The sequence below is a fragment of the Osmerus mordax genome, chromosome 1 (genome assembly GCF_038355195.1).
Source record: "Osmerus mordax isolate fOsmMor3 chromosome 1, fOsmMor3.pri, whole genome shotgun sequence".
In the NCBI taxonomy this organism is placed as follows: domain Eukaryota; kingdom Metazoa; phylum Chordata; class Actinopteri; order Osmeriformes; family Osmeridae; genus Osmerus; species Osmerus mordax.
This window is the reverse complement of record NC_090050.1, coordinates 13,431,185-13,447,040: the sequence shown is the minus strand read 5'-3', so window position 1 is coordinate 13,447,040 and position 15,856 is coordinate 13,431,185. Positions and strand designations below refer to the sequence as shown.

The 15,856-nt window shown below is 49.6% G+C and overlaps 1 protein-coding gene across 6 annotated transcripts in view; it reads right to left on the bottom strand.

The window, feature by feature from the left end:
• eif4g3a (eukaryotic translation initiation factor 4 gamma, 3a) overlaps nt 1-15,856 on the bottom strand; it is a 42,401-nt gene that overhangs the window by 23,417 nt on the left and 3,128 nt on the right. Inside the window, exons 1-7 of one of the 6 annotated variants that reach the window (XM_067232562.1) lie at nt 10,299-10,334; nt 9,815-9,914; nt 7,098-7,265; nt 5,812-5,904; nt 5,401-5,433; nt 3,293-3,313; nt 518-697 (exon numbers count right to left, since the gene is read on the bottom strand). In XM_067232562.1, the coding sequence (XP_067088663.1) occupies nt 518-697; nt 3,293-3,313; nt 5,401-5,433; nt 5,812-5,904; nt 7,098-7,265; nt 9,815-9,901 (582 nt within the window). In that variant the 5' untranslated portion in view covers nt 9,902-9,914; nt 10,299-10,334. Of the gene's footprint in view, nt 1-517; nt 698-3,292; nt 3,314-5,400; nt 5,434-5,811; nt 5,905-7,097; nt 7,266-9,814; nt 9,915-10,298; nt 10,335-15,856 lie in introns of those variants that run through there. The other 5 variants (XM_067232522.1, XM_067232554.1, XM_067232539.1 and 2 more) reach the window with 5 other exon arrangements.

Below are 15,856 nucleotides of genomic sequence, written 5' to 3'. Positions count from 1 at the left end.
GACAGGCCTGGGGGGTCTCCAGGAACCCCACCCTGAACCCCTAAACCCTTACAGACACTGATATACAGACTGATACAGACTACAGACATAGACTGATATAGACACTGGTTTAGACACTAACTTGAGCAGACACTATAGACTGGCAGACACTAATATAGACCAGCATAGACATTGATAGACTGATTGACATTGGTGCAGGCACTGATATAGACTGGTATCAGAATAGCATTGACTGGCATAGACAGACATGGCTCTGATAGGAGTGAACATGGGAGATGCAGAGCTGTCCAGGGAACACCAAAATACATTCATGGCAAAGGTTCATTCATGTAGATAAATGCAAAACCAGCCGGCCAACCAGCCAGTCATTGAGCTAGCCAATAAATCCATCCATCCACCCATCCATCCTGCCAGTCAGTCAGTCAGGTCAGTCACTCAACCAGCCAGCCAGCCAGCCAGTCAGTCACTCAACCAGCCAGCCATCCAGCCAGTCGTCTATCCAGTCCCCCAGCCTTACCTGTGGGATGTAGTACTGGGCGGCCTGTGGGGAGGGGAAGGGCATGGGGGCCATGGTCATCATGATGGGCTGGCTGGGGGAGTAGACCGCAGCAGTCGGGGTCTGGGAGCCCGGCCGCAGGGACTGTGTGTTGGTGGGGATGGGGGGCCGTGCCGGCTGCATCTGGGCCCTCTGGAAAAACTGGGAGATGGAGGGAGATAGGAGAGGCAGGGGAGAGAGAGGGGATATAGGCGAGAAATTGAGAGGGGGAAAGAGATGGGGGGGAGAGATGGAGGGAGGAAAATAAAGAGGGGGGAAAAGAGAGAGAGAGACAGGGAGAGGTTACACGTGAGAGAATCCAATCCCTGAGTAGAGTGGATCCACACTGGACACTCCAGCAGTGGTCTCCTCCTCTCCAGATGGGCTTCCAGGAGGGGAAGGCCACCCCCCACCCAGGGGGGCACACACATACTGGGGCCGTCTGCCAGGGCACTGGGGGGCGGCACTAAATGGGTCCTGTAGCCTCCCCAGAAACACAACAGCAGAGAGAGCCATGCTAGGGCCTCTTCCTGCACCGCAGTACACCGACACTGCAGTGTGGCCGCAGGCATACGCTCTGGAACAAACCGAGCTCACCTCGGCCAGATGGCATTTAGAGTGCAGCCCGAGCCCCATTCACAACTGTCCTGTTAATATGGAGCCAAGTGCTCTGTAAACGGGAGTGATTCACAGTATCATCATGATTTTCTGCTGCAGGAAACAATCCCAGAGCCGACATCCCAGAGAAGTGATGATGATGCGCTGCTAGCCTTTCCTGAGCACTTGTTTTGTGTGTGTGTGTGGTGTGTAAGTGTGGTAGTGTTCATATGTGTTGTGGGGTGGTAGGTGTTGGTCTGCATATGTGTGCAAGTGTGTGTGTGCTGTATGTGTATGCAGTGTGCGCACGGTGGTGTGTGTTTACGTATGTGTGCGTGTGTGAGGTGTATGCGGTATGTGTGTGGGTATATGTATGCAGTGGTGTGCGTGTGTGTGTCTATGCATGGGTGAGTGTGTGGTTTATACCCCACAGAGCAACTGGGAGGGGTGTCCTAGCGACGGCAAGATCACAGCAGATGGAGACTAAATGTGACAACAGGACGCTCAGTGTAGCCAGGGTTTAAAGAAAGAAAATGTTCCTCCGCAATCAATGTGCATCGCTCGGGGTGAGATGAAAGGCTGCTTACAACAGCTGGGACTTGACTTCCTCCCACACGCACGCACACAAACACACAGTTGTAGAATAAGTGAAGAAAGTAATACTGCTTCCTAAGAAACAGAAACTAAATTGTCTCCTTGGCACAGCTGTGGTGTAAGAGTCCTCTGGTGACTTAGCGTCCTGGGGATGTGGGAAATTGTTGTTTACACAACCGTTTCCAGAAAATCATGTGTTTAGATTTTTTCATATTTCGGGAGAACTTCACGGCTAGTAAGCAAAGTCTTCTGTCAATGTACCCGTGGTCGGGGTACAGAACAGAGAGCACAGCAACTAAGCCAGCTTCTAATGCTGGCTCCTACCCCCCTGGATCGCTCCTACCCCCCTGGCTGGCTCCTACGCCCCTGGCTGGCTCCTACGCCCCTGGCTGGTTCTGAGCTGGTGCCCAATCTCAAACCAGTTCGCGTTTCGACAGCGAAAGAACAGGCTCCTGGCCAGGAAAACTGGTTTCACAGCGGCACCAGCTGCTCTAGAACCCTTCCACTCACGACAGGGGTGGGATTATCGCTACCAAGACCAACTGAATTTGTGACCACGATTACCATAATTGTTTTTTAAACAGAGCTTCAGTGAAGAGCACACATTGATTGTGCTACTTTGGCTTCTGCTACAGCTTGGAGGTCAGATCTAAACAGCGGCCCGTGGATGGGACTAATAACCACTTGGGTTTTGATGCTTATAAGGAAACGATGTAGTCCGCCTTTGTTGTTGTGGTGCCCGAGGTCGGCGCTAGCGTCGCTGGGAATGCGGAGACGTACCCTGACGACACTGTGACGTAATGACGTGGCTCTCTAGTCAGTGGGAAAGCAAACTGGTTCTTAGAAGGTTCGCAAGTTGAACCAACTGCGAACTGGCAATAGCAACAGCCCAGAAGCAAAACTACTAGGTTCACGTTGGTGGAAAGGGGGAGCAGCTGTGACTGGTCTGACCACTGCTCCTGAACCCATGTCGCTGTCATTCCATAGCGACACAAGCACACAACAACATTCATTAATGAACTCATTAAAGCCTCCTAATGAGCCCCAAAGGAACCTCACTGTGTCGTGTATCAACCAGAATACAATTTCTGTGTTCGATTTCTCTCTACACAAGAAAACTATTGTTTAATCAAAGAGAGAGAGAGACAGACACAGAGAGAAAAGGATCAAAATACAAACAATCCACATTTTCAGGGAAGGAGGGTTGGGGTGACAGTTCTAAGGTTCAGCATGCTCTTCTTTAAGACTAGGCAAACAGAACAGTAATGAGATGAGATGAATGAGCAGGAAAACTAAGACAGAAAGATTCAAATGGCACATAATAAAGACAGTGGTGAAAACATCTTCATTCAGATAGCAGGATGAGGATGACCCGTCAGCGTGTTAGTTGTGATTGGAGCGAGGACAGAAAGGGGGCGTGTCCTGAGCATACAGCAGGGGAGATGACGACCTCTGGAGGTCGAGGAGGGGGGTCAGGGGTTAGAGGGTCAGGTTGAGGACCGGTCAGGGTGGTCCTCGTGTCATGCATGTATACAGGAAGTGCTGAGTAAGGGTCGGGTATATTACCTGGATGGGTCTGAATCCTCCCTTGAGATTGGAAGCAGGAAAGAGAGAAGAGCCAATGGGAGACTGAGCTGGTGAGTGGGGTGCCCAGACGGAACACACAGCGAGCAAGCCGCAACACACACACACACACACTCTTCAATACACACACGCAGTTTTCTCATGCACTGTATGAGACCTGTGTACACACAGCTACAATCCCTCACACACACACAGCATAGCCCTCTCTCTTACGCGCGCGCGCACACACACACACTCTAAGCAAACAGAAAATACACATCATAAGGCTTTTCCGCCTGCTGCATGTGCAGCTTGTCGCTGGGTGCTCTTTGCCAACTCGGCGGTTTCCAGGCTCAGTGTGAGGCTGGCTGTCTCCCACGGCGATGACTTAGCAACACCGGCAGGGTGTGGAGGGCTGCAGGCCAGGGCTGAAGCCAGGCTGGGGTGGGGCCAGGACTCAGGCTGGAGTGGGGGCTGGGGTGGGGCCAGGACCAGGCTGGGGGCCATTCTCTATAGCTGGACTCTAGTGGTGTCTATCTACAGCTGTAGGGAGGACCAACCTGCTTTACCTAGTATATAAGAGTGACTGTATAGGGCCAGGATCCGAACCAAGGCCAGACCAGGACCAGGCCTCCTGATGTCATGTTTCCAGCCAGCCAGCCTCCTCCTCCACACCCTGTTACAGGGTGTGGAGGAGAAGACCAGGGTCCACAGTGTTGCGGCATGGGACCAGCCAGCAACATGGGGGAGGTAGGGGGTCTGTGGGAGTGTGTGTGGGAGAGTGTGTCTGTGTGCGTGCATGATTGAGTTGGTCAGTTAGTGGCCTGAAACCTATTCTCTTTTCTGCTTGTGTTGCTGTTTGTCTGCAGTTTGACGCATGTTCATTAGCTAATATTGCTAACGCCAACAATGCTGGAGCTAACAGCCAACCAGTCACTGGTCACACAAAGACCTATACTGTACAATAAGCTTCATAGGCAGAGACAGTGGAGAGAGATATACAGTAGAGAGAGAGAGACAGAGAGAAAAATAGAGACAGAGAAAGCGAATTATGTCATTTGTTTAAGGTTTAGGGCAGATGAATGAATCTCTCGGCCCCCTGTACCACTCATGGTGTGGGGTTGGCCGTTCAGGCCAGACAAGGCCTACTTCTCTGACCGGCAGAAAAGCTCATTGTTCTGCCTCATCTGCTCCAGGACTGCACTTCCGCAGCAACGCAACAGAGATAGAAACACAGAGTGGGAGATAGGGAGGGAGAGACAGAGAGAGAAAAACAGGGAGAGAGCGAGCGAGAAAGACAGGGAGAGAGAGCGAGTGAGAGAGAGAGAAAAATAGAGAAAGGCAGAGAAAAGTGAAAGTTACAGAGGAAGGGAGAGACACATAGAAGCAGACAGAAAAGTGACAGAAAGAGGAAAAGTGACAGGGTGAAAGAGCGAGAAAGAGTGACGAAGTGGGGATAGAGAGAGAACAAAAGAAAAAGTGAGAGTAAAGAATGGAAAGACCAGAGCGGGAGCCCCAGAGAGCCAGTGACAGGCTAGTGAGGGCACGTGTGACCGTCCAGTAGGACCTGAGCACAGGCCAGACACCCTAAGCTCTCTGGCTATTTATAGCTTGATGTCAAAACGCTCCAGACAGAATCATCTAGAAGGTGGGAATGTTTACACGTTGAGACACTAGCAGGGGGATGCCCAGACAGACAGACAAAGCAGCTGTTCTTAACGGATGCCGGTAAACGGATAAGCTACCAGCAGAACCTGCCTGCTGAGTGTTGTTCCGTCACAGACCAGGATAATGTCACGTTTAGACACACACACACACACCCTGACACACATGCTCACACACACACACCATGATATGTGATACCCATAGAGTTCTGCCCTCAGCCTAGGCCCTTTATTCTCCCCCTCATCTGCAGAGGAAGACGTCCTGTGATTGGACGTCTATACATTGAGACAGAGAGACTTGAGCACCTGAACAGCCAATCAGAGCACTAGCCTTCTGAAGACTTCTAAGCAGCTTTGGCAAAGGAAAGGAGGGAGAGGGTCGGAGAGTTGCGTGAGCGCGCGCGTGTGTGAAATTGTGTATGAGTGTGTGCGTGATGCGGTTTTTACCTGATGGTGTGTTGGTCGAGGGCCCGTGGCAAACTGGCGAGGGAGGTGTGTGTGATGCGAGTCCAGCAAGAAGAGAGAAAGAGAGACAGAGAGAGAAAGAAAGGAGAGAAAGTGGGGACAAACAAAAACACAGAAGAACCAATGAGAGGCAGAAAGCCAGGTCATTTCCATCAGCAGGATGGTCAGCTCCACTCCTCTCTCCAGCGCAGGCTAGCATCTTACAGGCCTCGTCTCTCACTTCCCTTATGTTAGTAGTGTACTTCCTGTAGTTCCCTGGTACTAGTGTGTTGTGTCAGACCAGCATCCCTGGTGTTCGGTCGCATGTTTCTGTGTGTGTTGTTGTTGGTGGGTGGAAGTGTGGAGGGGTGGGACGCAGGAAGTGACGCCAAAACAGGAAAGGAGGACACTTACCGGGCGACTCTGTGGCTGTGCATTCATTGGCTGCGGCTGGGGAGAGTACACTAGAGGGGCGGAGCCAGCATTCTGTCCAGTGGTGTATGGGGACTGGAAGGGGGAGATTGAGGGGATGTATGAAAGGGGGAGGGAGGTATAATGGGGGAGAGAAAAAAGTGAAGAGTGCAAAAAGGAGGAGGGGGAGAAACAAAAGTTGAATACCAACGGATAGAGTTGGAATGCATACAAACTCCATACAGAACAAAATCATACACATACACGTTCAAGTTTATTAAATGTTGGGGATTCAACTATGCCTATATGAAGGTATCCTTTCATTATAGCCCAGGCTGGCATAGAGCAGAGTGATCAGGGTGAGACAGAGAGCAGGGTGATCAGGGTGAGACAGAGAGCAGAGTGATCAGGGTGAGACAGAGAGCAGAGTGATCAGGGTGAGGCAGAGAGCAGAGTGATCAGGGTGAGGCAGAGAGCAGGGTGATCAGGGTGAGGCAGAGAGCAGAGTGATCAGGGTGAGACAGAGAGCAGAGTGATCAGGGTGAGGCAGAGAGCAGAGTGATCAGGGTGAGACAGAGAGCAGAGTGATCAGGGTGAGACAGAGAGCAGAGTGATCAGGGTGAGACAGAGAGCAGGGTGATCAGGGTGAGACAGAGAGCAGGGTGATCAGGCTGTGGCAGGGCCATATGGACAGCACGCACTGTTGCTCCAGAACAGCTGAGTCATTCTGAAATCCCTACCCTCGCACCAGCGTACGTAGGTGTGCGTGTTTGTGTGCACACGCAGCAAGACAATCAGAGAAACTGGCATCACAGCAGCAGCGTAATTGACTTGCTGTCACGGTAACTAATTGATTAACCCTTGAGTGGCCGAGCGGCTGGCAGCAATTTTCAAGCCCATGACCTGGTGCGTAACACGGCTCATTAAGACTAATGTCCCTCTCTAGCAGCGCAGACAGATCCAAAAAGGTTTAGCTAATAAGTTCAGATTAATAACAAACAGGCATCGACACCGAAACACAAACGGCATGCTGTGACGCAAGCTTACAGGACACAGGGGAGGGAGGGAGAGACAGATAAAGACACAGACAGATATCTTGGAAGACGCAGAGAGAAAGAGAGACAGACACATATCTTGCGAAACAGACTGTCATATCTTGTTAAAAATTTTTTACAAAAACATTTAAGAGAAAGAAAGAAAACCAAGGCAGCCACAGACATAAAGCATGCGGCGGGACGGTCAGACGGACGCAGAGAGGGTGACGACGGCGGCGACTCGCACAGACTCACCCCTCCGCCTGTCTCCCAGCCCTTAGGGTAGCGATACTGGGGAGCTGTGGGGACGGATACCTGAGAGAGCGCCGGCGAGTGGGCGTGGCCGGGGGGCGTGCCCGCCAAGTTGGGGTGTCCCTTGGTGATGTCGTGAGTGGCGTAGGGAGGCCCGGCGTGCCTTTGTACCTGCAGAGGAGAGATGGAGAGAGACGGAGGTCACGAGAGAGATGGAGAGAGGGGGTGAGCGAGGGCGAGATGGAGAGGGTGAGAGCAAGAGATGGATAGAAACAGACAGAGAGGGAGATGAGGGAGGGAAATAGAGAGGGGAAACGAGAGAGGAAAAGAGCGAGAGAAAGGGAAAGAGAGGCTTAGGGGAACACTGATATTGCATTATTTTAATGTTCAGAAAGCCTCAGAATCAACCAGGGAGTATTTTACACCAACCCACACATACATACACACACACACACACACACACAGAATGTAGCAGGATCGGTTGTGTGAACAGGAGAGAAGAGAGGAGGAAAAAAGCCCTGTGCTGGGTTCTCTCAGACCGGGCATTGCTAGCAGGCTGGACTGGACTGTGCCAGGCTAAGCTATAGATAGCTCTGTACCAGGCTGGGAGGTTGAGCTGTAGCTAGCTCTGTATGAGGTTGAGCTGTAGCTAGCTCGGTTCCAGATTGAGCTGTAGCTAGCTCTGTTCCAGATTGAGCTGTAGCTAGCTCTGTTCCAGATTGAGCTGTAGCTAGCTTTGTATTTGGTTGAGCTGTAGCTAGCTCTGTATGAGGTTGAGCTGTAGCTAGCTCTGTATGAGGTTGAGCTGTAGCTAGCTCTGTATGAGGTTGAGCTGTAGCTAGCTCTGTATGAGGTTGAGCTGTAGCTAGCTCTGTATGAGGTTGAGCTGTAGCTAGCTCTGTATGAGGTTGAGCTGTAGCTAGCTCTGTATGAGGTTGAGCTGTAGCTAGCTCTGTATGAGGTTGAGCTGTAGCTAGCTCTGTATGAGGTTGAGCTGTAGCTAGCTCTGTATGAGGTTGAGCTGTAGCTAGCTCTGTATCAGACTGTGCTGCCGTGTCACACTCTGGGCAGGAAACGCTCTGGGAGGGCACAGGGCACCCACACACAGCAGCTGCGGCAGCCTGGCACAAACTGGACATACACACAGCAGATTTGAGGCACTGCAGGAATGCCGCCTGTCAGGGCAACACTGATATACTGGAAAGCAGAGACGGCACACACATCGATGCACACACACACACACATAATATTGTTGCTGTCTCTAAACAACAAAAAGCACTTGTTCTACATTGATCACTAGCAATGATTCTCTAAACTGCCCTCCCTCTAAATCCCTCCATCTCTATCCATCCATCCCTCCCCCTCTCTCCATCCCTCCCTTGGCATGGCCCAGTTTCCTGCCTGACCTGGGATAAGGCAGCTACTCTGGCTACTGTTGTCAGGGGAGGAGCCAGACCATAGGCCTGACAATCCCATTGGCTGAGGGGCACGGCAGGGGGAGGGGTAGAGGGCCTGCACAGTGCCTGCACAGAGTCAAGTGTATAAACAGGCTGTCAGGCTAGCTAAATCCAACCAGCCTGCCAGGAACCCTGCGTTCCACTGATGTCACTTGTGTTCACAAGTATTGGGTATTGCTCACTTTGAACCAATACCGGAAGCTATATACAAAGTACCTTTTTCGGTAGAGTACTTTACACTCTGTAATACAAATGTGAAAAAATCCCCCCCCAAAAAATAAAAACTTCTTCATTTCTACATTGTTATTTATTTATTTACAACATTTTTTTTTTCTTCTATCCTTCGGTGCTGGCTGCAGGCATTCAGTGAGCGTTGTCAGAGTCAAGGTCAGGGAGTGCTTTTGGCTTGTGACTGCCCCTGACTATGTTGAACACTGATCAAGCTGCAGGGATGACATGATCTCGCTGTCGAAGCCCTGCTCTCTCTCTTTTCTCTTCACTCATATATTTGGAGAAATATATAAACACACACATACTGTGTACACACACACACACACACACACACACACACAGGGAACAGGGGGGCCTGGGGACTGTTCTGATGAGGAGCAGTGTTTCCCCGAGCTGACATCATCGTTTTCCCAGAAGGCCATTTGAGGTCAGGTTAGTATGTGTGCCCTGACAACCCATACCTCTCTTCATCACTACAGTTACACACACACACGCATGCACCGACACACACTCACAGACACACTATTGTAGGAAATGTGTACCAAAACAAGTGCCCAAAGAGAGCATGTGTGTTCTTTGGGTGAGAATGTGTTCAGACGACATGTCTATGGAAGCGTGTGTGTGGTCACTCTGTACATGGTGGAAACATCAAGCTATCCATGCGTGTGTGTGTGTGTGTGCAGGTACAGTAATTGTGTATGTTTCTGCATGTACGTGTGAGTACTAAGGCTGTAACGGTTCACAAAACCAATAGTTTGGTTTGCATGCGTACCGAAACAAAAGCCTTGACTAAACGCTTCAATATGATTACATATATCATTACATCCCTAGTGTATTCATGTGTTTGGATGTATGTATGCGTTTTGTGTGTGTGTATGTGTGCAGGTAGAGTGTGTGGGTGTGTGTGTATGTATGCAGGTATTGTGTGTGTGTGTGTGTATGTATGCAGGTATTGTGTGTGTGTGTGTATGTATGCAGGTATTGTGTGTGTGTGTGTATGTATGCAGGTATTGTGTGTGTGTGTGTACTCACGCTGTAGACGGCAGCGACGCCAGGCTGTGTGGGGAAGATCCTGTCGTCCAGGGAGGGCTGCACGCGCGAGAGCCTGGGGCGCGTCATGTTAAGGAAAATTCTGGAAGGGGGTCAACTTAAGGTCAAAACAGGTCAAATGTGGGAGGGAGGGGGGCATGGTGACATCATCAACAGTAGCAACAGACAGTAGGACAGAACAGTCCCACTCCAAAAGGATTCAACAGACTCCAGGACACACCTTGTCATTTTTTTTTTTTGTCATTGCATGAAACATGAAACTAGATTGACAAACCTGCCTATCTAGATGCTCTAGACTTCAAGCACATTTTATTTTCCTTCTTCTTAGGGGTTCGCTACTTCAGAAATGATAGCTTGTCAATAATTTTTGCTATACTTAGAACTTCACAATAGGCTAGCCTAAACTTGCTATCAGCCCCCCTCCCCCACCTCTTCAAATGCCCAATCTACAGAGTACACTTTGTACCTTCACCACACTGCACACGTGTACAGGGGAAAACCAGACATGGACTTCCTGGCTTCTCCAAACCTCCCACACAAAGCTGGGAACGACAGGGAGAAGGAGAGGGAGGGAGAAGGGTAAAAGGAGAGGGAGGGAGGGAGGATAAGGAGGGAGGGAGGAGGAGAGAGAGGGAGAAGGAAAGAGGGAGAAGGAGAGAGAGGGAGGGAGAAGGAGAGAGGTAGTTGGGGGAAGGGGAGAAAGAGAGAGAAAGAGGAAACTGGACTAAACTCAGCCAGTCAACAATGAGGTAAAATTGAATCTACATTGAATTTATTCAGGAACCAATTGGATAGAAAGGCTGCTGACCAGTCCTTCAACTGGCCGCACAAACTTCAGCCCATTCTTTAACAGCCATGGTGCAGAATGTGGCATATTTCACGTACTCTTAAAGTTTAAACTACTATTACTAAACAAACCTACTGATAGTAAACAACAACTGCCAATAAACAAACCTACCATTAGCGAACAAGGTTACTCATGGTAAACTAACCTTTGATGAATAAACAAACCTGTTAGTGAACAAGGCAGATTAGAGACAGATACATCTATAGGGTGCCTTTCCATATTAGGAGTTTCCAAGAACATGTGACAGGGTGAGGGCTAGGGGAGGTGAGAGAGTGAGGACAACTCTACAGACTATGGACTCATTTCACCTCCAAGGAGTATCCAGGTACAGACTAATTTACTGGAAACCAATACAACTCATCTGACAGAGAAAGAGAGAGAGTGTGAGAGAGAGAAAGAGAGACAGATTGAACGAGAGAAAGAAAGAAAGAAAGGGAGAAAGAGGAGAGGTGGGTTAGAGGAAGGAGAGAGGGAGAAAGCGAGAAAGAGGGGAGAGAGAAAGCAAAAGGGGGAGAGAGAACTTGTAACCTGCTCAGGCAGTTCCCTGTCTATGGAAACTAAGGACAGGCGTACACATACAGGTCACATGATTTCAGGGAAACTCTGTCCTGCACTCCCCTCCTCTTCTCATGAGTTTCCTCCTCAGAGAGTGAGAGAGAGAGAAAGAGAGAGAGAGAATGCGGAAAACAAAAGTGAGAGGGATTACTATGAGGAGAGAGGACACTAAAACAATAAAAAAAAAAACTTGATCTAGATCTCAACACAGCTAAAAGAAGTGAAGTACCATCTTGTCAGTGTGTGACGTGTGTATGTGGAGAAAGAAAGAGAAGGGAAATGGGGAAAGGGACACATTGGAGCAGTGTGGAGCGGAATGCCGGGGGGGGCAACAAGTACGTTTCCAGTCTGGGGTCAAAGTTCAACTCCATCCGTATGACACCGGTAGCAAGAGAAATCAATCAGGTGAGACGAGAAACTGACACCCCTGAAATTTGGCAGGAGACCCCATAACTGAGTGCAAATCCCATCTGATGCAACTGCTGCCCTATGCTCTGGAAAAGCATAGAAAATGCCTTTGCATGTACAGTGGACACAGTTAAAACATCTGATTGGCTGCCTGATAAGCCTCATTCATGAACAAGTGCGAGTCTATCGATGCATTTATAAACGTAGAGCGTAAACGAGGACAGACGTAGACTCACATTCTGCTCTGCAGAACAGCTTGAGGTTTAAGAACGTTTTTACACAGTTCCATAGCACAAATTGTTTATTTTTCCTAGATTCTACCGGTCACTAGGACATGAAAGCTCTGACGGTCCTGTCTTGTCACAGCTGAACCTGACCTACTTCTGGGAGACGCAAACCCCTGGCTAATGCTAACCCTTTTCTCCAGAGTCAGGAGATGCTAACCCCTTGCTACAGGCTCAGGAAATGCAACCCCTTGCTAATGCTATCCCCTTGCTACAGGCTCGGGAGATGCTAACCCAATGCTATAATGCTAAAACCTTGCTACAGGCTCGGGAGATGCTAACCCATTGCTCCAGGCTCTGTAGGACAGTTCACTCATCCTGGAGCACAGGGCTAACCAAGGCTGACAGCCAGGAGGGGGGCAGGCCTTACTAATTAGTCATTAGCCTAAAAGGGAGAGTGAGAAAGAGAGAAGGGTGGAGGGTGGAGTGTGTGTGTGTGTGTGTGTGTGTGTGTGTGTGAGAGAGAGAGAGAGAAAAAGGGAGGAGGCGGTTGTCATTAAGAGACAGTTAGTTGAGGATTTCTGGAATCCGGACAACACTGCGGAGAAGTCAACAGAGCTGAGAGGCAAATATAGAAGAGAGGTAGAAGGTAGAAGAAGAGAAGTAGAAGAAGAGAAGTAGAAGAAGAGAGGAAAGGCAGAAGAGGGGAGAGGTTGAAGAGAGGAGAGGCAGCAGAAAAGACAAGAAAAGGTGCCAGGACTCGGCGCTGTAAAGGGTGAACAAGGGCAGTGCCCTGCCCGGAGAGGTTTATTCTGCCAGGTTGGCCGTGATTCCGAACGAGGCCAGAGAGAAGCCTACGGCTCTGACTCACTCAGGCAGACCCCTCCAGGGATCTGACTCACTCAGGCAGACCCCTCCAGGGATACCCTGGCCCGGGTGTATGACGTGCACCCATAACACTCACAACTTTGGCCTCAGCCCTGTCTACACAAAGCCTGCTCTACACCAGTCTCACTCCCTCACTCACTTTCTGAGGCCAAACACTGGGTCACCTACACCCCCTCCCTATATTAGCTTAGTCGGCAGACTTCATGTTTCCCCGGTGACCACTCCCTGGCGACAGTAGCTATGCACCCCCCCTCCCTTCCTTGTCACAGCAACAGAGGAGTAGAAGCATGTCATGTCTCAGCCTTGTCCTTAGCTTACTGCAAAGCCACTTATGTGCTAAGTGTGTGTGAGAGGGAGAACGACAGAGAGAAAGAAAGAGAGACATCTGAAAATATACAGGACAGCAGGTCAAAGTCAAGCTGAATTTTCTGCCGAGTCGTCAAGACGTTTCCCTGAAATCCCAATTTCCTCAACAGTCTGACCCAATGAAAATAAACAACATGTTGTTGTGAACGGTAAAATCGGAACAACTGCCTGCAGTAAAGGAAAATGACTCGAGACTAGGCGATTATGAATACTGATTTCCAAACTATACTTTCTCTTACCTCTGTAGTTTATCATCTCAAAGAAATAATCGTCAATGTTTTGTATCTCTTATTTCTAATCTATTAACTATCCTTCTCTATAACCTATAGGTTACTTCTCTCTCTTTGCTCCAGAGTTCAGTCTAGTCTCTTCTCTATAACCTACAGTCTCTCTTTTCTCCATAATCTATACTATCTCTGTCTTCTCGACAACCTAATGACTCCGTTGTCCATAATCTATAGTCTGTCTCTCTTCTCTATGATCTATAGTGTTCCTCCCCTCTATGTCTCTTCTCTCCAGACTTGCCTCTAGGCCCCAGTAGAGCCATCCTGCAGCCTACCTGAGTTCACTGGGTTCAGAGGGGAGGCACAGGAAGTGAGTGGAGACAGACCATATGGTGCAGACACAAACCCCTTCTCTCCCTCTCCCTACCTCCATCTCCCCCTCTTTCTCTACCCTTCATGCTCACACAGCACTGGGTAAACAGGCAGACCAGCAAGGAGGCCACAAGGCAGCCATGACAGCAGGCAGGCATGCAAGGAACTAGGCATCCATGACAGCAGGCAGGCTGGAGGACAGCATGCAGTATAGCAGGCAGACAGTTATGCTGAGATGGCGCTTTCACTGCAGCACTTGTAGAAGGCCTGGTAAGCTGATGCATTCAAATCTCCGAGTGGATCTCCTTCGAGTCCGTTTATGCTACATCTCCTTCTTGTCCGTTTATGCTACATCTCCTTCTTGTCCGTTAATGCTACATCTCCCTCTTGTCTGTTTATGCTACATCTCTTTCTTGTCTGTTTATGCTACATCTCCTTCTTTTCTGTTTATGCTACATCTCTTTCTTGTCTGTTTATGCTACATCTCCTTCTTGTCTGTTTAAGCTATATCTCCTTCTTGTCTGTTTAAGCTACATCGCCTTCTTGTCTGTTTATGCTACATGTCCTTCTTGTCTATTTATGCTACATCTCCTTCTTGTTTGTTTATGCTACATGTCCTTCTTGTCTATTTATGCTACATCTCCTTCTTGTCTGTTTATGCTACATCTCCTTCTTGTCTGTTTATGCTACATCTCCTTCTTGTCTGTTTATGCTACATCTCCTTCGAGTCTGTTTATGCTACATCTCCTTCGAGTCTGTTTATGCTACATCTTCGAAAATCTGCTAAAGGTTTGTTGGGAAGTCCTGGCTTCCGCACAGACAACAGAAGTTAACCTCGTAGACCACCACAATAGGTTCCATCTTGCGCGTTATCCTTCAGGGCCCGAAAGCACCACGCTTACCACACATATCAGCTGACTGCATGAAATATTAATCGCAGTGATATCACAGCTGTCAATCCATCCAGGCGGAGCTCTGCCAACCCCCTCCCCCCCAAAAAAAACAAACAAAAAACAAACAAACAGCCAGAGCAGGGTTGAATGGAGACAAGTCCCTGGCTGTTTCTCCCTGCAGTAAGGCAGACCTGTGCTGGCTGCCTGTCTGACTGTCTGCCAACTCAGCAGTTTATTTATAACCCTAACAGTGAGTGTGCTTATGAGAACATCTCACCGTATAGCCCGGCCTGGTCTAGCTAGCACGCAGCTGTCCTCCCCAGCAGGGCCGTGTAGCACTACGTGACCCTCCAGCTGGCTACATACTGTGTTATCTAACGACCCAGCACTTCAGGTCACCTACAGTCCTATGTCTGTCTTCCCGCCTCACGGCAGGCAGTGTGGACCCAAACAGGGCAGGTGTTAGGGTTGCTAGACCCTGGACGGTTAGGGTGCATTTTCAAAACAAGCTCTGTTTAATGGCCTACAGGTTTGCTATTAAAAAGGTGGGCAAAATAGAGGGATGGGAAACAAGGTGACAAGACATTTTGAAACAGGAGAACTCTGCTCAATCAACCAGCCACACATACCTGCCATCCAGTCAATCATCCATCCAACTAGTCATCCATCTAGCCAACCAGTCATCCATCCATCTAGCCAACTATCCATCCAACCATCCATCTAGCCAACCAGTCCTCCATCGATACAGCCAAGCAGGCAGCAGGGTGAGTGGGGGTGAGGGGTAGGGATGAAGGAGGGGGGTAAGGCTGGGTGACCTGGGTCTTTGTTAACAGGCGGTGGGAAGCGCTGCCTTGGCCCCCTGGCTCTGAATGCTGAGCAGCCCTGCCATTGTCAGCAAGTGTAGGAGCAGCAGCAGCCACGGTCGCATGCGCCCACTGTCTCTCTGGCAACCAAGGGCAGCAATGACCCCCCCCCCCCCCCCACCCTCCTCACACACACACTTTCTCTCACAGTCTCCATATCTCAACACACATACAGGCATCGATCACACTCTCTCTCACACACACAAACACAGCCTCCCGTCTCTCACACACACACACATACACTCTCTTTGACGTGCGCACACACTGGGAATTCCCATCCCGTGGAAGCGGTAGGCAGATGGAGCATAACACACTCCCACATCCTTGACCTCAGCTAATGAGTGAGGACGACAGAAAGCAGACAATATAACACTCTTATGTGTG